This window comes from Rhinoraja longicauda, chromosome 5, assembly GCF_053455715.1.
Source record: "Rhinoraja longicauda isolate Sanriku21f chromosome 5, sRhiLon1.1, whole genome shotgun sequence".
NCBI classification, from domain to species: domain Eukaryota; kingdom Metazoa; phylum Chordata; class Chondrichthyes; order Rajiformes; family Arhynchobatidae; genus Rhinoraja; species Rhinoraja longicauda.
Window position 1 is genome coordinate 69,120,925 of NC_135957.1, and position 24,081 is coordinate 69,145,005.

Below are 24,081 nucleotides of genomic sequence, written 5' to 3' on the forward strand. Positions count from 1 at the left end.
GCGGTTCAAATGGTTGTTATATTTTAAAAGTTATTCACTTTTTAAACTTAAAAAAATCCCTTTTCCACTTGCCCTGCCCGTCAGCCGCGCCTGCGCAGTAATACCTCCGTGTTTGATGTCACAATGGGAACCCAACAGGTCCGCGCCTGTGCAGTTGGGGCCCGTTGATCTAATACAGATGCTCCCTGATTTACGATGCTTCGATTTACGATATTTCGACTTTGTGATGGTGCAAACAGCTGGGGGGGGGGGGGGGGGGGGGGGAATGGGGGATGGAGTGGGTGAGGGGAAGGGGGGGTTGAGGGGAAGTGGGGGTTGGGAGAGGGGAGGGTGCTAGACCAATGCAGGAGAGGTTTGGGCCCAAAGGGTCCACCCTTTTCTAGTTCCATATAATTATTGTTAAAAAATCATTCCAGTAACGTTTACCTTTTGGGATATTCTGTGCTAACATTGCCAAATAGCCCAAACGAACATAAAATTACTGAGAATGCAAAAACGAAGAATAAATTTGCTTAAGCTTTCTGAATTTCATAAATAATTTATTAGAAAGTTGTATTCCATGTGCAAACATTATTAGAGTTATAATCAGAATGAATTCTATTTAGTATAAAGTATAGAGGAATGAAAAATAATGTTATGGTTTCTCAAACAGAAATTATGAATTTAATAAATATGTCACAAAATGCTGGACAAATATGTCAGACTGAAGAAGGGTCTCGACCCGTAACGTCGCCCATTCCTTCTCTCCTGAGATGCTGCCTGACCTTACTCCAGCATTTTGTGAATAAATACCTTCGATTTGTACCAGCATCTGCAGTTATTTTCCTACATTCCTGAACAATTTTATTAGGTTGTTAAGAAAGACTTTCATTCTGTACTTTACTCTCCATGCAGGGCTCCAAAAATAGCAAGTCCTCCTGCCCTTTGTCTGTTATTTGCACTTTGATTTACTTTCTCCGGTAACTGGAAACGAAAGCATAGCATTCATTACAATATCCGTTGCACTTATTATTCCCAAAATGTTCACAGCCTGTGGCACAACAGTTCTGCTTTGGCTGATTTGAGCTTGGATCCCGGGTATTGCCATGACCGTCTTGTCGACACTCTGGGCAAAATTCATGGTCATTGGATGTCACATGGTTAGTGCAGGAGTTTCTTGCGCACTTAATCCTGCGGTTATTCAACTCGCTGCGATCAGTAGGCTGAAGACAGGCCGCCGCGTTCTACAGAGACACAAATGAAAGAAACTGTCATTTAACTATAAACACTGTGACAACTGCACAAAGACAAGCACCTCCCTTTCTGTTCATCTCATGAGGGCCCTTGATAAAAAAATATTATCCAAGTCAAAAGACCAAGCACTGAGGGTTGGCTTGATCCTATAATTTTGATATGGAATTGTATATTTTCCAATGTGGGCCAAAATTCAATATTCATAATAAAAAACATTCTATTTACATTGCCCCTTTAGGTACACAAAACCCCAAAGTGTTTTGCAGGAAAAAAAAAATGGACACATTAAGAAATGTTAAGACAAAGGACGAAGGTATGAGGTCTTAAGAAGCAGCAGAAAGGTTTAGGGTGGGAGTTCCAAAGCAATGGGTTTTGGTAGCTGAAGATTATGGTCAAAGAGTGTGGAGTAATTAAAGCTGGCATCAGTCAAGAGGCCAAAATTGAAGAACACCAATATCTTTCAACGTTCTGTGGCTGAGGGAGATTTAACAGATGGGAATTAGAAAACAAGGGAGGAATTTGAATAATGGGGCTTGAGGTTTTAAAATTGAGACATTGCTGAGGCAGGAATGAAAACGCTAGAGAAGATGTGAACTAGAGCTCGAGCTCCAATTACATGGTTGGAAAACACAATGAAGGAGGCCTGCCCGGATTGTGTTCAACTAGTCACGTTTAGAGTTAACAAAGGCATGGATGAGAGACTCAGCAGCAGAGAGGCTGAGGCAAGTGGTTATTGTATTAAAGAGAGAGTGGACATAGATAGGCTGGTCTTAGGCACAGCAGTTAAGACAGCAACGTTCAAAGTTTCCGCATTGGTTTCAAACAGTTTCAGGAGCAGCTCTGGTACCAATGAAGAAGAGTATGGATTTTGTCACAAGGCCCAAACATAGTGGCTTTGGCCCCTTTATTTAGTTGGAGGAAAGTTCTTCCTGTCTGATAATTTAGGGAAACACTGAAGATGTAAAACAGGGCCCAAATTTCCTGCACCACCAATTATAATTTTAATTGTGAAAGGAGTCAATAATCAAACACTGGGATAGGCCAAGGAGGTAGATTGTCGACTTGCCTAGTTTGTTGGGCCAGATACAAGGCGTGAATGACCTGATGTGGAACAGGAATACACAGCAGAGGGAAATCCTGGAGCATCTCTCACTTAAAAGTGCAGATTAAGTTTCTACATATATTTGTATACAGTGTAAATCACATACTGCGCTAGATTGGCTTTTGGATCCGGTTGCTTCCCTGTATCTTTGATACTGTGTATCTATGAAACATTTTTGACAATATCCTTCAAAATGACTGTTTCCAAATGTGCTGCAGCCTTGTCCCTGACATCGAGGCATGTTCTGGAATCTTAGATCACTCTGAGGTGGGCGGTGAGAAGACCCTGTGTTCCGGCGGTTCTGACCAGCTGAAGAGCGATCACCTTTTAAAAATGAGAATAGAAAGATTAATATCACATTGTTTCACCTCGTCACTCAACCCTGCACAACTCAAAACCATCGCATACATTAAAGAAAAACAAAACTAAACTACATATATTCTGCACAGATACTGCCCCCACACTGTCACGGTACTGATTATATTGGCTTGTCTACAATTCTTCAGACATATTTAAGGAAAAAACTGAATTTCATAGATTAACAACTACTGCTTAATATGCAATGGGATACGGAAACAATTAAAATATGGCAACAGGATAATTACCTTTCTTACATACTTTGATTAGAACCTGATGAAGTATTTTATTTCAACCAAAATTAATCTTCCCGGAAAACAGAATTCCCTGCCTCATAATTTGAGGCCAGAATATCAAATCTATACAGATTTCATTAAAGTAGAAAAATGGGGACTGTTTTCTTAAAGTACCCATAACACAGTTCATTTTTAAGGGGTTTCTAAAAATAATTAAGTGAATCAGAGAGAAAGTAACACCCCTAATAAGAAATACATAAAGAGCACGAGAATGGTGAAAAGATATGGCAGAGATTAAACTCCACCTGGGCCCAAACTCTTCCAGACAGCCAATTAGTATATACAAACTTGGGTCAATCCGACATGGAAACAGGATTTTCAGCCCAACTTGCCCACACCATGACCTATCTACACTAGTCCCACCTGCCTGTGTTTGGCCCATATCCCTCTAAGCCTATCCATGTACCAGTCTAAATGTTTCTTAAACATTGCGATAGTACCCATTATAAACCTACCTAGGCTTCCTCTATACCCAATGTAGCAGATGGTGCAGTATCCTTGATTTTCTTTTGTTCCAAAATAGTGGCATCCAGAGGTCTTGCACAGTTGGAAGTCTCCATTTGGCTGCTCAGGGATACGGTTTTGTTGCGTAGTGTCAGGAAGTTGTGGTTCGGTAGCAGAACCCCAGACAGGATCTAAAGGGTGTTGATCGTTGGGTGATGGGTGAGCCATTTCCCTTGTAATCTGGCTCGGGTCTGAGTGCGATCTCTCATGCCCTGAACATTGAGAGCCAGAGTCTTCACGCGAGGATGAAACAATTCCTTGAAATGTCTTTAACAAGCACACGTTACACAATCCATTCATTGTATTCATAGTGTCCTGATGACAACGACTACACTGAGTGCATTCTTGATGCAATGGGTTACCTGCACCCGATTTAGTCCTGGTGTTCTCCTGTGGTGCGCCCAACCTCGCGGAGCTGATCTCTGTGTGACAAGGTTTTCTCAACTCAGAAGTTCTATTATCAGAAGTGTTGTTTGGCACAACATTCCTCGATTTAAAGCAGCGTTCACATAATCCATTATGCTCCACGTTTAGCGTGAAGGGGCAATTGGGAACCTTGCATTTCATAGCGTTGGTCTCACTGAAGAGAGCAAGACTGGGGGCCGTTGGGGGTGCAGAGCGAGGCCGGGATGACTGCTCTGGGTCTGGAGGCACTGCAGCAATAACCATCTTAGTCCGAGGAGAGCGCCCCTTCTTTGCCTGCTGTCCGTGAGCTTTTGGTTTGCTTTCAGTCTTTGCGACCTTTGCCTGCTCAAAACATTCGTGGCAAAATGGCTGTGTCTCTATAGAACAATAAAAAGGACATCCCAACGTGGCACACTTTGCTTCGGTGAGAGACCCTTGATATATGGTACCTTTTATTTGTACCCGGTTGTGAAAGAACCTGTTTCCCTCAAACACATTGTCCTGCCACCTCTTGTACTCATGATTCACCAGCTGATAGTAATCCTCCACTAAATTCAAGTCCTCAGGGAGGTTACCTTCATCCAACCTGAAAGCAGAAAAACAGTTTGTGCTTGAGACGCGTCCCGTGTTTACTCCATGAGGAGCAAAGATCTCACACTGTTTATACAACCGTGCCTACGTGAACCAGCCTGGATTGTGGAATTGCTGAGAATTCCCAGAATTATTAATTATTAATGGGGCACACTATTCCCAGAATAGTGTGCCCCATCAATCCCAGAAAACTGCTGACATTAGGGGTGTAAAAATGAATTGAATAAAATTGCGATGGTAACTGCTTTGACGTGATTGAAATTTGCCTTGCAACTCAGAACAAGATGCACTGAAATTTGCAACTTAATGCACAATTAAAAGTTAGAAATTATTTTCTAACTTTTGAAGCCATATTGCAGAAGGATTTATACTTTAGAATTTTCCTCCCAGATCTTCCAGGCCCATATTTAGCTTTATTTGTGCATTGATGAGAAACTAACCAATTTAACTTCAAATAGATCATCCACATAGTCTGAATAGCAGCAGTGAAACTGATTACACATCTTAACAAGATGCAATTCTCTCTCTGATAACAATCACAATCAAAAGGGTGGTGGGTGTATGGAACAAGCTGCCAGATAGATAGTTGAGGCTGGGACTATCCCAATGTTTAAGAAACAGGTACATGGATAGGACAGGTTTGGAGGGATATGGACCAAGCGCAGGCAGGTGGAACTAGTGTAGTTGGGACATGTTGGTCAGTGTGGGCAAGTTGTGCCGAAGGGCCTGTTTCCACACTGTTTCACTGTGAAAGTATTTCTAATCAACAAGTGGTGCCAATAGATTTAAAAATGCAATTAATCAGCAGGACATTTACTCACTTCGCAGCTTTAATTAGGTGGATCGTACCAAACTCCAGGCCTGGCACAGGTATTTCAACCAGATTTAAGTATTCTTCCAGCAGCTTATCTTTATTTTCATTTTCTTTTGGTAACAGGAAGTGGATTGCAAAATCTTCAAATCTTCTTCTTCCATTGTGGACCAATGGAACTGCAGAGATTTCTGTTTAGACATAAAAATTTTCATTAAGCAACATGTTCTGAACACCTTCCTGTGGAACAAAAGATTTGCAGATTTATGGAAACCAGGTCAGAGTTATACTCTCCGTTGAAGTAACAGATGAGTAGATAGCCACAGTAATGTTCACAACCAACAAAACAAGATGGATCGACAGCGCATCATATGCTTATTCTGCGTTTTGTTCAGGAAATGGAATTTACGTTTTGAAGCAAACAGGAAATGGCGAACCCTTAGTCAAGTGTTGCAACATGTATTCATCTCCAGGTTATCTTATCTTTCTTGGGTTACCTTGAACTCAGAGCCTAATGGGTAATGGTGAAGGTGTAGAATTCTCTGCCTCAGAAGGCAGTGGAGGCCAGTTCGTTGGATGCTTTCAAGAGAGAGCTGGATAGAGTTCTTAAGGATAGCGGAGTGAGAGGGTATGGGGAGAAGGCAGGAACGGGGTACTGATTGAGAGTGATCAGCCATGATCGCATTGAATGGCGGTGCTGGCTCGAAGGGCTGAATGGCCTACTCCTGCACCTATTGTCTATTGTCTACTTCAGCATAGGTCTTGGATTAGAGTTGATGCACTGAAATAACTCTCCCTTTCCATCTGTTTGCAATTGTAGCCACCGTTAAATGTTTTATTCCATGGCCATCACAACAGTTATTTACTCATGGGCAGTATAACAGTCCTTAAGAAATAGAAGCAAGATAAGGCCATTTGGTCCTTCATTCCCATTTCATCATTCATTAGTGTCATGGTGCTTTTTTTGTTTTAGCTCAGTGCCACCTTCCTGTACTAATCCCTCAACTGACTTCCCTAATCTATGAAAATCTATCAATTCGTGCCTTGGTGACTGAGCACTACTGACCTCTCAGGTAGGGAATCTGAAAGAGTCAGGGTTCTTATCTTATCCATAAGAGTTCTTATCAAAGTTCTGAACAGTCATCTCTTATTTTGAGACGAGCAATTCTGTGATGAACATCCTTGCCCCAGAAAACATTAATCTACCCTATCTTAATATCTTAAAAAATGGTAACACTATATTAAAATAATGGCATGTTCTATGAGTTCACCTCCCAAGTATCGGCTCAGTCAATTTTGTCACCCCCATACAGCACTTTGATTTTCTCTATTATTTCAACATATGAATATGCTGAGAAATGAAAGCTGTAATAAATGAAGATCTAATTTAAGTTAATCAAAAGAAAACAGTAGTTACCTAGATTCCTGTCTTTGATAGCAACAAGTGGAGAAAAATGTTGCATGTCATAGCCCAATACGATAGGAGATTTGTAGCATTCATGGGCTGGCCAGTGCAATGGCAAGTAAATTCCTCCAAAGTGCAATGGAGCCAAGCTTGTGTTATTGTCAAAGCTTCTCAACACTCTGTCTGTTGAAAGAAAGGGTCCAAGTTAAAGTCAACATTATGAGCGAAGCATTTCATTCTGAAGAAATAACTTAAACTCTAAAAACATGTAAATTCCTAGGCTATCATACAAACTCTGAAAAGAGTTGTGATTTACTCTTGCCAATAATTTCTGCAACAATTTTTAAACTGCCACTAAATACTAACCTGCAATCACAATGATTGGTCTTCTAAGAATATTGGCCAGTACAAATATATGGATTTCTTCCAGCGATTCATATGACAGTCCAAGTTGGGCTGGATGTGAAGTTACAGACGCCATTTTTACTACTTTCTGCCATTCTTCGTCCCAGTTCTAAAGAAGAAAAACATTATGTCAGGTGTAACTCGGAACAAAACCACCACGGCAGCAGATGCGACACTTGTTAGCAGCATCTAGAATGTAGGAACAAGGGACTGTAGATGCTGGTTTATACAAAAGATTGACACAAAGTACAGGAGTAACTCAGCAGGTTAAGTTGCATCTCTTGCTGACCAGCTGATCTGGCTGGTCAGAGATGCTGTCTGACCTGCTGAGTTGAGTCATCCAGCGTGGAAACGAGCCCTTTGACCCAACATGTCCACACCGATCAACATGTCCTATCCACACTAGTCTCACCTGCCTGTGTTTGGCTCATATCCCTCGAAGCCTGTCTTATCCATGTACCTGTCTAAATGTTTCTTAAACGTTGCAAAAGTACCTGCCTCAACTACCCCCTCTGGCAGCTAATTCCATACACCCACCACCCTTTGTACGAAAGTTACCCCTTTGGTTCCTATTATAACTCCCCCCCCCTCACCTTAAACCTATGTCCTCTGGTTCTTAATTCTATTGGGCAAGAGATTGTGTGCGTTTACCCGTTCTGTTCCTCTCATCGTTACTCCAGTACTTTGTGTCGAGTGTCTATCTTTGTTAATGTTATCCTCAGATGATCCTGTCTCAACAGGAACATCCCAAAGGATACTGACATTATTCCTTGTAATATTGAGTGATTAATAGCTCTGCTGCTGTGTATTGTGACTATATGTTGAATAGTTCTCCAGTCCATCCCTCCACACAATCACACCCCTACCCCTCCAAAGCATAACCATCAAACAAACACTCAGAGCCCAAGCTCACCTTGGTGTCATAACGAAGTCCTGTGGCGTCAAAATCTTGCGATCGGACAGATTCAATTTCCCAGCGATATTTGAAGTTTCTCGTGTCCGTTTCCGTCAGAGCTTCCCAGAGTGTCTTGCGAAGGGTGAGGTCAATGTCCTGAATCCCCCACATGAACTGTGATGCAGCATGCAGCAGGCAGTTCCCGTCACCTATCACACAAACACAAGGGGGAAGGATTCGAAATTAGTCTTCAAATGAATTGGTTGCTCCATTTCACATTGGAAAAGGTAACGCAGTTTCCAGGTACAGTACGCAAGTTTTGCTAAATACCAGAGCAGACACTCAAAAGTAACTGGCGTTTCAATTTCGTGCAAGCCAGACCAGAAGAGTGTTGCTTCACCCACGTGGAAACTTAAAACAAAACTAACTGCTGTAATTCTAACTGTCAGCAATATACAAAGCCAGAGATTTCATCTGAAGTCACAAATTCAACCACAAAAATAATAGTGGCACCAAACATAAAGAGCTCCATGAAATTTCCCACTTTGAAACGTAAAGGATATTTCCTACAGTGCTTCTAGTAGCCATTCGGATGACCAAATTCCTTCACTGACGCTACCAGCCCACTGAGCTTTTCCTTCATCCATCATAATTTTCCTGTTCGGACAACACCAATCCATCACAAAAACATGTTCTCCGTTGGCAAGCACATGTTCAATCAGAAACCAGAATTAACGTCAGGTAGTTAATTAAAGCAAATTATTTGCAGCCGTGAAATTTGCTATAATTTGTCTGCATCAGAACACAAAACATCTAGTACTTGGGGGTTTGCTAACCATTAATTATAAAAACCTAATTGTCATTTTACTTTTGCTGTTAGCCAGAAATCAGGACCAAAGCCTCTCTACATACTCAAGCACATAAGCTCAACATTTTACTGTCATACTAAGACATTTTGCAAAGATGGTCTCTGATGGGAATTTTAAAAGTCCAGAAAAAGCACAAGTACAAGATTTTTATATCTGATATTAAAGAAGAGATGGCTCAGGTGCAATTGAAAGAGATCCCCACAAGAGTCAAGGGAAAAACAAACCTTGCCCATTGTATCATGCATTAATCAATTTTGCACTTTTGGTTCATGCAAGGTTTAACTGAGGAAGATAAGCCAAAAGTACAAGTTGCTTGTGATAAAAGCTGGGTGATAAATACTGACAAAAACTAATCTAATTACTAAGAAAAGTCAAAAGAAAAGTAAAAATATATATTTTTAAAGGCAAAGAGAGTGAATGATGAAAGATTAGCAGCCACATAAATCAGAATGTGAAAATGCTCAGCAGACAATAGAAAAAGTAAAATTGTCTGTGCAGAGGGACTTTTCAAGAACAAAAATTGGAACTTATGCATGAATACTGATGGACTTTTTAAGGTACTAAATATGTATCCTGTATCTGTCTTCATTAGGAAAGGAAGGGGCTGCTCCCAAAGTGAAGATAGTTAAATCGCAAATTGCTAACAGTGAGGGATCAGGAAAGTTGGATGAATTTAAAACAGGCAAGTCACTAGGATGGGATGGGATGCATTCCAGGGAGAAAGTCATGGGTTACTGACCATAAACCTCCAATGCTTTATGGATAAAAGGATGGTGCCAGAGAACCAGAGTGGAGCAAATGTTATTTCCTTGTTCAAATACAAAACCCAGCAACCACAGGCTAGTCTCAGTTTAACCTCTGTGGTGGGAAAGATTTTAGAAATTATCAGGATAAATAGTTACCCAGAGGGATTAATTAAAGTGAGCCATCATGGAGTTGCTAAAAGCAAATCATGTTAAATCAATTCAATGAAATGTTTTGTAAATGAACAAAGTGCTGGAGCAACTCAGCAGGTCAGGCCGCGTCGTGTAGGCGTACAGATAAACAATATTTCAGGTCGGCACCCTTCTTCAGATTGGATCTGAAGCCCCAACCTGAAATGCTGTCTGTCCATTTCCCTCCACAAATGCTGCCTGATCTGCCGAGATCCTCCAGCACTTAGGGTTTTGCTCAAGATTCCAGCATCTACACCCTCTAATGTATTCAATAAAATGTTTGGATGAGCTAACAGATCAAATAGATGATAGGAGTACAGGTTTGGGGGATGAACGTTGTCTTCCAGAAATCTTTTGCTAAGGCACATTAATAAAACAAAAACATTAAAGGGGCATTGATAGCATGGATGTGGAGTTGGCTGCAACAGATGACAAAGGAACATGATGAATGGTGGGTGTTCTGATTGCAAGGTGATAGGTAAATTGCGCCACTCCCCAGGGAGCAGTGGTGGGACCATGTATTTTTAAATATATCTATAATAGTGATTTAGTTTGAGGATGAAAGCCCCAATGTCTTAATTGGCAAAACAAAACTTTGCAAACTAAGAGTTTGCAAACTTTGTAAAGAATATAATTGATTAATGCATGACATAATGGATATATGTTCAATGTACTGAAATGTGAAGCGATACATTTTGATAGGAAGAATGAGGAGAGATATGATGGGAGGAAGGATTATGGTTCTAAAAGGGGTTCAGGAACAGAGCCACCAGGGATACAAGGGCATAAATGATAGCAACTGGCAGGGAAGGTTGAAAGTAATTAATAAGGCATACAAATTCTGGATCTTAACAAGAGAGACATAAATTACAAAATTAGGGATTGGGAAGTCTTGCAGAATCTTTATAATAATGGTCTAGCTTTAACTGGAGCATTGTGTTCATGTCTGGTCACCATAATGTAGGAAAGATATGAGGGCATTAGAGAGGGTCCAGAAATGATTTGTTGGACTGATTCTTCGGATGAAGCACTAAAGCTACAAAGGTAGATTAAATGGCTGGGAAGAAAATTAAGAATGACAGAAGGCTAAACTTTTTCTTACACGGCATGTGATCAGATTCTGGAAAGCATGGTCTGTATACACGATCCAACGAGATTCCATTGTGGCTTTAGCAAGAGGGAATTGAATATATGTTCGGTGGAGAAAAACGTGCAAGGGCTGGGGGCGAGGATGGAGGAAACCACCGAATTGCTCTGGTAGAGGGCTTGGATAAACATGATGGGCCAAATGGCCTCCTTCTGAACTGGAAGTATACTATGATTCTTTGAAATTATTCACCCATTCAACAATAAAGTTTGTACTGTTTTCATGCAAGAACAACATGGAAATACAGTAGAAACTTTATCAAGAATACAAATGCTAAGAACTATTAAGTTTGCATACTGATTTTCTTGACCTTTAATGGAAAGCACATGGTGCCCAATTCAACAACCCCTGCAGCAATTTACATGGAGGCTGAGAAATCTGCTTGCAATGGCATACGTACAAACCCAGTGCTTTTTATATCAATCTTCATGGATGAATCATTTGTTAAAAAAAATTGTGGGTGGAGTCAGAAAGTGGGGGGTGGGGGAGAAAGAGAAAGGAATAATAAAACTGAGACAAGCATCGTAACCAAATTTAACCCACAGACATACGAACCTTTTAATAAAAGGGCACCAAAATGAATCAGTGAGGGAATGTACAGAGTTCAATGTTTAGACTTCCTTTTTAAGAATGGGCCACGTAAAATTCCTGTGTAATCTATGGAATTTCCAAATAAGTTGCACTTTGACTAATGTTGCATGTAGCCGGTCACCACGATTCTTATGTAATGTATGGCTGGCCGACCCCTATTTCATGCAGTGGAATTTCCAAGTGGGTGTGGTTGGGGAGTTTGGGTACTTGGAATGTTTTTGCATTACACAAGTCAAAGTTGATATAACCAATCGCAGTTGGGACTTTTAGGGGAAGTTTTAATTTTTACAGACACCTACTCTTCCCCATTTACTATATTTTCACATCCCCAGATACGTCAGCACTGAATCACCCAAAATACCAACATTTCTGAATGTAGATATATGTGCATACCATATTAACAGAAATCATTGATTAAAAAAACATTTTCTTTCATAAAGAATGTTGTTTGCATATTTCAGATATAAATCTATACACTTTAATGTATATTTTGTTTGCAATGGATGTTACCCCATTGAGGCATGCAAGCGTTTAATTGGTTAGTTGATAAAACTGAAAATGAAACTGCGCAATTAATTAGCCCTGGACAGTTTCAGGATTAATTTCAAATTTTCAGAAACTGCATCGTGAGGCAATGATCATCCAACCATTTGTGCAAAAACGCCATGTACTTAGTGATTCAGTTGCTGCGCTAAATTTTAACATGAAATTATGAAAGAGAATGTAAAGATTGAGCAAGCTTCATTGCCCCAAGAAACATTCAAATTTAATCAGTCCGTTTTTAGTAACTCATTACTAAAAATGAGGCCTAGAAATTTGCACTAACATATCCTACACATATTGTGGATGTCACTTCACTTAAATCAGGCAGAACTACCATGAAGGATGGAAATATCAATATGACGCAAATTTGAAAAGTGTTCCAATGCTGGAATTCTTAACTAATCTGCTCACTTATTTGTATTTTAAAAAATCCCACCAAAAATGGCAACATTGAAAATGTGGCTTTTGAGTTTGAATGACAAATGAAAGCATCAAACAATTTTTCATTAAAAAAAACGAACTCAAACTAAACAGTTTTTAAAAGAAGTGGAATTATTGTATACCGTTCCTTCTTTAGGTGTTATTCTGAATAACAAAAACCGAAACGTGGGTCCAAAAAAACACAAATTTTAGAGTAGAAGATAAGCCATCAGGGCGTTGGAGCCTGCTCCACCACTCACTGAGATCATGGCTGATCTTCGACCTCACCGCCATTTTCCTGAACTATCCACATACCTTTGATTCCCTACGTATCCCAAAAAACTATTGACCTGCTTCAAACGATCACAATGACATTCTCCCTCCAGGATATCTCTTATTTTGATTAACACATTAAAAAAAAAGGCCAGTTCTTTATTCCCCTGAACAGGAGTAATGAATTCTCTCGTTCTGCTTTGGGGTAGGTTTACCCAACGAAATTACAAATCAGAAGATAAGAAAGTGCACATTTTCCCTCCAAGTTATTAGTCTAAAAGTCAATATGCAATTGATTGGTAATGTTCTTATAAATGTAAGTATTTAGAAGTACGATTATATAGTTAGCATATATTAAGAAAGGACTGGAAGTGTAAGAAGGAACTGCAGATGCTGGTTTCCATCGTAGACAGACACAAAATGCTGCAGGAACTCAGCGGGACAGGCAACATCTCTGAAGAGAAGGAATAATAGGTGGAGATCTTTCATCGAGCATATATTGGGGGTTGGTAATGTTTCTATAAATGTTTCTATAAATGCAACATCTATAAATGTTTCTATAAAGTGCAATAATATAGCAAGCATATATTAAGAATTGCTAATGTTCCTATGAATACAAGTAATATAACAATGCAATACAAGAACTTGCATTCCTATATGAATGCAAGTAATATAAGAAGTGCAATAATACAGTAAGCATATTTGGGGGGGGGGGGGTAGTTTTAATTCTTACCGTTTGTTTTCAAGGGCACTAGTCTCTTGACCTCTCTGCACCAGTTGAGGCTCCAGTTGCCCTGAAGGGCATTCTGTTGGGCCCGGTCGAGTAGAGCGTCTTGGATTATAGTCCTGAACTGAGGGCTGAAGTGACTCTGACGAAACAGCTCCACCGTGTACTTGTGCAGCCCCGTGAAATGGTGCATCAATCCATTGGCCGAGGTCGGCTTGAGCAGGTCCGCCTGGATCTTCTCCCTGAGCCTCACGTACTTGGTCAAGTTGCTGGCGAAGAGAAACTGAGGCAGCAGGTTGCCCTCGGTTGCCATGATGTTCTGCGAGTGAGGGAGAGGTAGAGAGAGGGGTGGGGGAATGGCACAGGAGGGAGAGTGGGGCTGCTGGGCTTGTTCAGCTCACTGACCCTGGGCAAGGCAAGGCAAGGCAAGCAACAAAGTGCATGCAAACCTCCACCAGCCTCCGTCAGAAGCCGCTTGCAATCCTGGCCGGTTGCAACATTTACCGGTCGAGCGACGGACGCCCTTCCTCCTGGCTTCCCCTGAATGTCCTGCTGAGTCTGTGCTAAGTGCCAAGTGCCAAGTCAGAGGTGCCAGACTAGCTTTGCTGCCTCTCAGTCTGACTGAGGACGCTCCTGTTTTCCCTCCGTTCCTTTTTGGCCAACCAAGAGAGAAACCAGCCGGAGGAGGGGAAACACGCCGGACTTTCCAGCGGGGGATTTCCAGCCTGTGGGAGGAGCAGCGATGGCCGGGCCCACAAGTCAGTCAGTCAGTCAGTCAGCCAGCCAGCCAGCCAGTGGCAGCCTGGCTCTCTGCATCATTGCACTGCAAATAGCTGATGAGCCTTTCCTCTGCCAACCCTTGGCCACTCTCCTTGCTGCTCCCCTCATCTCATTTCACCACCAATTCAAGCAAACAGCGCAGCAGAAATTAACCTCCCTGGTCTAATTACTCCCCCCCCCTCCCTCCATGGAATCTGCTTAAAAGGCAAACAAACAGCTCGAAATTTGTTTTGCGAGTTTGTGTCTTCAGATTGTCTGTGTAGGTGGGAACGTTAAAACGAAGATAGACACAAAATACTGGAGTAACTCAGCGGGACAGGCAGCAAATGTGAAGAGAAGCTGAAGAATGGTCCCTACCCGAAACGTCACCCATTCCTTCTCTCCAGAGATGCTGCCTGTCCCACAGTTATTCCAGCATTTTGTGTCTATTTTAGGTTGTCAATGCCACCTCTCAGCCGCTTCCATTTCCACTTCCCTCATATTCTCTGACTGCTTCATCTCAGCTGTTGCAGAAACAAATCCACACACTTGGCTTTGACCACTCCTATACCATCTTGGACAGCATCTCTAATTCTCTCCCATAGGTTCGAGGTTATTTCAAAGTTTTTCTGCCTGAGTCACAGTAGGCATCCGTGAGGTGAACACCCCATATAGAATCAAAGAGTTACAGAGAGATAGAGCAAGAAAACAGGCCTTTTGGCTCGCATGGTCCGCATCGACCAGCCATCATTCTCCTATTTACACCCATTGTTATTCCCCAGTTTCTCATCAACAATGGCGTTGGAGAGGGTCCAGAGGAGGTATCTGAGAATGATCTTGGGGATGATTGGATTAACTTATGATGAGCGTATATGGGCACTGGGCCTGCATTGGGATGGAGTTGAGAAGAATTAGGGGGGCCCGCATTCAAACTTACCGAATAGTGAAAGGCCTGGATAGAATGGAAGTGGAAAGGATGCTTCCACTAGCGTGAGAGTCTAGAACCAGAGGGCATAGCCTCAGAATAAAAGGACATATCTTTAGAAAGGAGGCAAGGAGGGATTTCTTTAGTTAAAGAACATAGTACTCTATAACTCTATATATAGTACTCCAGTATATACTCTATATATATACTCATAGTACTCTATATATACTCTATATATATATATATATATATAAAACACTTTCTTTTTATTATATATATACTTTTATATAAACTTTTCATTTTGTTATTTATTATGGCGTTTACAGAGTACTATGTTTACATATTTGTTGTGCCGCTGAAAGTAATAATTTTGTTATTTCGTTTTGGGACATATGACAATAAAATACTCTTGACTCTTGAAATTCCAGAGATGCACCGAGAATGATTACACTTGACTTCAAAGCAGTTTCACCAAATGTGGCATCCATGAATCCACGGGAAATGGACAGGAAAACACCCATCTTGAACAAAAGCAAAAACATCGGGGAGCCAATTATCTCAACTCCAGGAGAAATCCCCTGGGATAGTGACATGGACTCAAATCATTTATGGACATGGAAGCAAAAAATATAATTTACTGTAAAATAATGGGGGGGAAAAATAACAGAGATTGGAAGTGAGGAAATGACAACAGTGAATCAGCAAGCCAGACAGATAGGTTCCAATGCAGCAAGAAATAGAAAGTTGCTCATCATCTTGATGATTGCCTCATATTGGAACTTGTTGGAACATTCTGTCATTTTCTGGAAATTGACCACGTTGGCCACTCCCTCTTCTCCCCTCTCATTCCCTCACACACAAAATAATTTCTGACGTTCTTCTCATCAGCCCCGAAATCACACCACGGCTGCCACAAGTACCATAGAAACATAGCGCCATAGAAAGCACCATAGAAAGCATGTTATCAGGATGCATCACAGCTTGGTTTGGGAACAGCTCCATCCAAGACCGCAAGAAATTGCAGCGAATTGTGGATGCAGCCCAGACCATCACACAAACCAACCTCCCTTCTATTGAATCCGTTTATACCTCACGCTGCCTCGGCAAGGCCAGCAGCATAATCAAGGACGAGTCACACGTTGGCCACTCCCTCTTATCCCCTCTCCCATCAGGCAAAAGTTATGGAAGTGTGAAAATGCACACCACCAGATTCGGGGACAGTTTCTTTCCGGTTGTTATCAGGCAACTCAATCATCCTACCACAACCAGAGAGCCGTGCTGAACTACTATCTACCTCTTTTATTGACCCTCGGACTAAACTTGATCGGACTTGCTGGCTTTACCTTGCACTAAACGTTATTCCCTTATCATGTATCTATACACTGTAAATGTATCGATTGTATTCATGTATTGTCTCCAGTTTAAATTGTCCCATCGACACAATTCACAGGAACAGCTGCAAACCTGCAGTGGGGGGGGGGGGGGTCAAACCCCACTGTAATAATCAGGCACCGACTGTTGCAGTCATTGCTTACATCAGTGGTGTCCAAACTTTTTTCAAAGAGGGCCAGATTTGATAATGTGAAAATACCCAAGGGCCAATGCCCCCCCCCCCTGAACCTTTAACTAATGCACTCCCCCCCCCCCCCCCCTGGACCTTTAACTAATGCGCTCCCCCCCCCCCCCCCCCGGACCTTTAACTAATGCTCTCCCCCCCCCTGGACCTTTAACTAATGCGCTCCCCCCCCCGGACCTTTAACTAATGCGCTCCCCCCCCCCCCCCGGACCTTTAACTAATGTGCTCCCCCCCCAGACCTTTAACTAATGCGCTCCCCCCCCCCCCCGAACCTTTAACTAATGTGCTCCGCCCCCCCCGGACCTTTAACTAATGCGCTCCGCCCCCCCCCCCCACCCCCGGACCTTTAACTAATGCGCTCCCCCCCCCCCCCCCCCGGACCTTTAACTAATGCGCTCCTCCCCCCGGACCTTTAACTAATGCGCTCCCCCCCCCCCCCCCCGGACCTTTAACTAATGCGCTCCCCCCCCCCCCCCCCGGACCTTTAACTAATGCGCTCCCCCCCCCCGGACCTCGCGTCTGACAATCCGCAGATCGGGCAGCGTTGACCGCCGGGAGGTGTACTCGCCGTCGCCTCTCCCGCTCGGGGCGGGGGGATGCGGCACCTGCCCGACTGACGGGAGTGCCTGCCAATGAGCGTGCGGGGTGATGAGAGCTCAGCTGCTGCTCTCCCGATCCCCCCCCCCCCCGCACGCCCTCAACCCCGTCGCCGGGAAGTGTAGTCGCCGTCACCTTTCCCGCTCGGGGCGGGGGGGGGGGGGAGGTCGGGCAGCGCTGACCGCTGGGAGTTGTAGTCACCCCCTCCCCTCTCCCCCTCCCCCTACCTTCATTCTGTTAGACAGTGCTGGCGGGCCATAAATAATACATTTTAAGATGGAAGCTGCGGGCGGTATAAAATCTGACCTCGGGCCGCGATTGGCCCCCGGGCCGGACTTTGGACATGTCTGGCTTACGTGCTAGGTGTGGTGTTGGGTAAACATTTAGGAGTGTTGTTAAAGTTAATCATATTGATTTATTGTCACACTTCAAAGTCACAAGTGATGATTTAACTTTTATTACCTTCCATCAGAGTGAGGAATGTGGAGTCCGCTGTCGTGGATGTTTATGTTAAATTTTATTTTATTTGGCTGTGTGCCTCGTTGCTTTTTACTTAGTATGGCTGTATGGTAACTCAAATTTCACTCTACCTTAATTGGTACATGTGACAAAAAAATTGAATCTTGAAAAAAAAATTGTCTTTCTGGTGACTGGTTCGCATGCAACAAAAAGCTTTGCACTGTACCTCAGTGTACACGTGACAATAGACTAAACTGAAACAGGTGATCACTCAGGATATCTAGATGGGCTATGGGATGATATGCCCTGAGTTTAAGAGCTCCTTATCATTGGTTGATGATTGATAGATTTGATACTTTATTATCCCACATGACATGTCACAGTAAGATTCTTTGTTTTACATTCCCTACACAAGGTATGCTAAAGATTTCCATACACAAGGTATGCAAGGTATGTATTGGGTGCCAACAAAGTTACAAAGTATTCATTATAGTCCCCAATGGTCCCTCTTTGTTCTCGGCGGCACCCTCTCACCGGGTCCCTCTTTGTTTCCAGCGGCACGTCCTCGACAGTTTAGCAGACGTTGTCTTGTTCCTCTTGACAATCATAACTTGTATCAAGAATCATTTGATACAGTCCTATAAGCATCCTTTTTCCCGGACCTGTTCTACTCTGTCCCCAAACTCCTTGCTGGATTTCCATTACTTTGGGTTATTTAGTGGAGGAAGTAAAAAAATCTCACTCCCAAGCAGAAGCTAAGTGATTTCTCAGGAGCTGCATCAAATTTTCCACCCTTGGGTGTAAAGGTTAATTCTATCAGCAGAGGATGAGGTTATAAAGGACTTTGGAAGCTACGTGGAAGTCTTAGCTGAGGTGATAGACAGGAAGAGGTCATCGTTCACAGTCATAGCTTGTGATTGCAAGGGGGATTTAATAATTGAGTAACTATCTAGCCACATCCTATGGGCAATGATGCATGGAGATTGCTTTTACTGCAGTCCACTGTCCAGGAGTATTTTCAGCCAGAACATTGTGATGGGTTTTGGGGGTCTCACCCGAACAGTAAACAGCTTCTGGAGGACCTGCTCCGTCTTTCTGAAGCAAGTGAATTCCACTGAAGCCAATCCTATCTGCATGGTAGAAGAGGGTTCTGCGATCTTTTGTGATACTGCAAGAATAGACATGTTTATATGCCTCCTTTGTGTTTAATTGCAGCTGACAAAAATCTTCTTTGAATTATAGTAATCCATTCTCTGAACTGCAAAATACTGGGAATGGTTTTTTTTCCACTATTTGTGTTCAATTTAGTCTTTTCGAGCACAAAGAGCAGAATAGCCCATGAGTGCACTAATCAGTTGTCACGATCCAGGGCATGATCAAAGGTTTCGGTGGCAGTGAAGAGTGGGACTGATAAATTCTTTGGAAAGAACCTGCAGTAATCTCACACTATGCTCTTTCATCTCTCGTCTGGTGGTGGCATCATTAACTGGCCTATTTACGCAAGCCTCGTCAAGAGTGTTCAAAGTTAATGTAGATAATGTTGGCAAAGGCAATTTGCCTTTATGTAGCAATTTTAAAATATTAAACATCTCAAGGCACAGAGGGTGCTGCGTATATGGAACAAATTGCCAGAGGAAGTGGTCGAGGCATTTGCAACGTTTTAAAAGATATGTGACAAGTACATGGATAGGAAAGGTCTGTGGCATATGGGCCAGGTGCAGGCAGGTGGAACAAGCTAGGCTAGTCAACTCACTTGGCGTGGATGAGAAGGGCAGAAAGTCCTATTTCCATGCTGTAGAGCTCTATGACACTCTGCAGCAGAGTTATCAAAACAATGCACATAGGACAGAGAAGGCAAAGCTTAGACAATAGAATGTCTTGATTTTAGGAAGAGAAATGGAGAGCCAAAAGCTTAGGGAAGAACATACAGAGGTTGCAGCCTAAGCATGCAAAGGTATAGACTTGAAGGATGAAGCAATCAGACTAGGTAGCGACTTCAGGAAATGGGATGGAGTACATGCCCCAATCAACTTCAAAGGAGCCGAAGTGGAAATAGTTGACAACTTCAAGTTCCTTGGCATTAATATTATCAACGATCTGTCGTGGACCAACCTCATTGGTGACAGCCAAGACGGCACACCAACATCTCTACTTCCTTAGGAGATTGAGGAAAATCGGCATGTCTCCAATGACTCTTACAATTTCTACAGATGCACCATAGAAAGCATATTGGTGGGTTGAGTCACAGCTTAGTTTGGGAATGGCTCTGCCCAAGACCGCAAAAAAATTGCAGAAAGCAGAGGACGTAGGTAAGTCCATCACGTCTGAAGTAGGGTCTCAACCCGAAACGTCACCCATTCCTTCTCTCTAAAGATGCTGCCTGTCCCTCTGAGTTATTCCACCATTTTGTGTATATCTACACTGACCAGACTCCTCGATATTGTCTCCATCTACCGTTCACAATGCCTCTGAAAAGCAGCCAACATAAGATGTGTCTCACCTTATTCATTCCTCCTTCTTTCCACTCCCATCAGGCAGTAGATTAGGAAGCTTGAAACCACTCACCACCAGACTTGGGAACAGCTTCTTGCCCTCTGTTATCAGGCTTCTGAATGCTCCTGCCATAAGATAGAGGACTATCTTCAATATATTCAATATATATATTAATTGGTTTGAAAACTCCAACAATCATGGCCTTCCAATATATTCTTCCTCATTTCCATTTAATGATAGATCTATTAAAATAAATAGTTTATTGACCCTGTTCAAGTATGGAAAGAAATTATGGATATCTGGTAATTGATTATCTGCTGATATTGTTGAAAGTTACTTCCGGCTTTATCAACCCTCTCTCTTTCCTGAAAAACACTCACCTGTTACAGGAGGGTTGCCGTTCATTACCCACGAGATTATATGTTTGCGATCTCTGTGGATCATCTTGTGACACTTCACAGTCAAAAGCACAAGATTAAATGCAAGTTGTTGTTGTTGTCATGAGTTAAAGCACACTTCCGTGCACAGGCAGTTTCAGGCCTGATGCAAAATGCTAAAAAAAACTGCAACAGATGGGTCTGAAGATAAGTGAACTGAAAGGAACCAGCGTTGGTAACTCTTATGTCAAAAGCCGAGCAAAAGGCAAAACAGTTACAATATATTCCATAACTAAAGTACACCCAAAAGAAAGTGGGATGCAGTAATATTATAAACATCAGTATGGTTAGGAATGGATGTCAGGTGAGTTGGTACAAATCGAAGGTATTTATTCACAAAAAGCTGGAGTAACTCAGCAGGTCAGGCAGCATTCGAAGGGCTGAATGGCCTATTCCTGCACCTATTGTCTATTGTCTATTGTCTATTCCAGGAGAGAAGGCATCCTCGATAAAAAAAATGGAAGACAATAATGAAGGGTGATTGAACTGGTGGTAACATGGAAGGAAGGCATAGAACTTCAGAGAGATGCAGGCAACGTGAGTCCAGAATTACATGGACCTGTGGGATAGAGAAAAATTAAACCCACTGCTTAGGTAGAGGGTTACCCAGGCTCGCACTGATTTATAGGCAATTGTATTTTGTTTCATTGTGATCATTATTGTGAAACTGGATAACCTGCAAAAATAGGTCTGGGTACCATGATTACAATTAACCCAAGTTTGTTGGTTGTTATGCAGGAATTAGCATCTTCATGACCTCTGATCAGTCACATGATTTCTGCCTTCAGCATCAAACCTATTGTTGATTAGCTGCACACTGCAGCAAATCTGTCAGCAGAACTAGTCTGCACAACTCAACGTATTATAGACAATAGACAATAGGTGCAGGAGTAGGCCATTCGGCCCTTCGAGCCAGCATCGCCATTCAATGTGATCATGGCTGATCATTCTCAATCAATACCCCATTCCTGCTTTCTCCCCATACCCCCTGACTCCGCTATCCTTAAGAGCTCTATCTAGCTCTCTCTTGAATGTATTCAGAGAATTGGCCTCCACTGCCCTCTGAGGCAGAGAATTCCACAGGTTCACAACTCTCTGACTAAAAAAGTTTTTCCTCATCTCTGTTCTAAATGGCCTACCCCTTATTCTTAAACTGTGGCCCCTGGTTCTGGACTCCCCCAACATTGGGAACATGTTTCCTGCCTCTAACATGTCCAACACCTTAATAATCTTATACGTTTCGATAAGATCCCCTCTCATCCTTCTAAATTCCAATGTATACAAACCTAGTCGCTCCAGTCTTTCAACATATGACAGTCCCGCCATTCCGGGAATTAACCTAGTAAACCTACGCTGCACGCCCTCAATAGCAAGAATATCCTTCCTCAAATTTGGAGACCAAAACTGCACACAATAGCTGAATCTTCTTGGCTGTGGCCAATGGTTCCAAAGGGAACCATAGTATTTAGCCATTCGGGTGGAAGTACATCTTGCTTTTATGTGTACTTACACTAATCCTGGGATTAATTGGGTTACCGATGCATCTGTCACCATATTCCATTGTTGGAATCTACATCAAGTCTTGTTTGGGTTCTCCAGAATTTTATCCATGAATCAACTTTTTGATTCCATGTCAGGACAGACCTGGCTGAGGATTGAAAACAATATTCATTTCAATCAGACTTTTGGCTTGTGGAATGGAGAAAGTCAGTTATTTTTTCAATATTTTACTTTAATTTGATGCTAGGTTGCATTAGTTTATTGTCATCTACACCAGGGAGCAATGAAATTCATTGTTCACACGAAGCTCACAGAGTAAATCATATATGATACAGGAATGATAATACAACAAAAATTACAATTAGAGCAAAACAGCAGAATGGTGCAAGAATGTAGTGTAAAATCCAAGTCGTCCAAATCAATATTGGAATAGCAAAATGACGTTGAGTTAAGAATAAAAGTGCATAACAGCACCTAAGGGAATGGGGTAAGAAAAAGGTTGGTTCAGGAGTCGGTTAGTCAATATAAAAAAGAGGTTGGGGGAGGGGTGGAAGTAGCAACAAAGATAGGGAGGTGATAGGTGGAAGCAATAAAGGCAGAAACTGATAGGTAAGGAAAATGAGCCTGGAACCTCGGTACACGTGACAATAAACTAAATTTAAATTAACCCCTCCTCACCTGGTCTCACCTATCGCTTGATAGCTCTTGCCTCACCACCATTCCCCTTTCACCCTTTCACCTCTGTTGTGAAACTGAACATTGTTTCAGCTGTGGAACGAACCACTGATCACTGTGATATGCCTGACCTACTATATATATTTCCTGACAAAAAGCTGGGGTAACTCAGCAGGTCAGGCAGCATCTCAGGAGAGAAGGAATGGGTAACGTTTCGGGTCGAGACCCTTCTTCAGACCCGAAAAGTCACCCATTCCTTCTCTCCTGAGATGCTGCCTGACCTGCTGAGTTACTCCAGCTTTTTGTGAATAAATACCTTCGATTTGTACCAGCATCTGCAGTTATTTTCTTACATATATATTTCCTGTGCATGTTAACTGCATGTGTGATTGTGTTTGCATAGAAATGGCATGCCTTGTTCTCAGTGATGTAAAGATCACTATAATGACCACTGACCGCATGCAGCACACAATGAAAATGTTGCTGACAATCCCAGTTACGTTATCTTTGCATTCTGCAGAACAAATTGACTCAAACACAATGCCATCTCAGTAAGGTCATAAGGTCATTAGGTATAGGAGTAGAATTAGGCCAGCGGCCCCTCAAATCTACTCCGCCATTCAATTATGGCTGATCTATCTCTCCCTCCTAACCCCATTCTCCTGCCTTCTCCCCATAACCTCTGACACTTGCAGTAATCAAGAATCCATCTATCTGTGCCCTAAAAATATCCACTGACTTGGCCCCGACAGCTTTCCGTGGCAAAGAATACCACAGATTCACCACCCTCTGACTAAAGAAATGTCTCCTCATCTCCTTCCTAAAAGAACGTCCCATGACCTCTAGTCCGAGACTCTCACACTAGTGGAAATATCCTCACACATCCACTCTATCCAAGCCTTTCACCATTCCGTCTGTTTCAATGAGATCCCCCCTCATTCTTCTAAACTCCAGCGAGTACAGGCCCAGTGCCGACAAATGCTCATCACAGGTTAACCTACTCATTCCTGGGATCATTCTTGTCAACCTCCTCTGGACCCCCTCCAGAGCTAGCACACCCATCCTCAGATATGGTGCCCAGAATTGCTCACAATAGGTCAAAGCAAACAGTGAGTGTATGTCACCTGTTTGAAATCCACAGGATCGGGCAT

The 24,081-nt window shown here is 42.5% G+C and overlaps 1 protein-coding gene across 1 annotated transcript; it reads right to left on the bottom strand.

Moving 5' to 3' along the window:
• Positions 1-566: 566 nt before the first annotated feature.
• On the bottom strand, positions 567-14,190 carry tnfaip3 (tumor necrosis factor, alpha-induced protein 3). The gene is made up of 8 exons (XM_078400204.1): positions 13,516-14,190; positions 8,023-8,213; positions 7,071-7,218; positions 6,717-6,887; positions 5,310-5,490; positions 3,444-4,483; positions 2,442-2,659; positions 567-1,223 (listed from the first exon to the last, which is right to left on the bottom strand). The coding sequence occupies exons 1-8, from the start codon at positions 13,820-13,822 to the stop codon at positions 948-950; spliced, it is 2,532 nt and encodes an 843-aa protein (XP_078256330.1). The 5' UTR covers positions 13,823-14,190; the 3' UTR covers positions 567-947.
• Between the last annotated feature and the right edge of the window lie 9,891 nt (positions 14,191-24,081).

Coding starts and splice junctions, on each gene's coding strand:
- tnfaip3 (XM_078400204.1), bottom strand. CDS start 13,822: ATGGCAACCGAGGGCAACCTGCTGCCTCAGTTTCTCTTCGCCAGCAAC. Junction 8,214..13,515: donor AGTGCCCTTGAAAACAAACG/GTAAGAATTAAA, acceptor TTTGTGTGATAG/GTGACGGGAACTGCCTGCTG. Junction 2,660..3,443: donor TGGGTATAGAGGAAGCCTAG/GTAGGTTTATAA, acceptor CATTTTTAAAAG/GTGATCGCTCTTCAGCTGGT.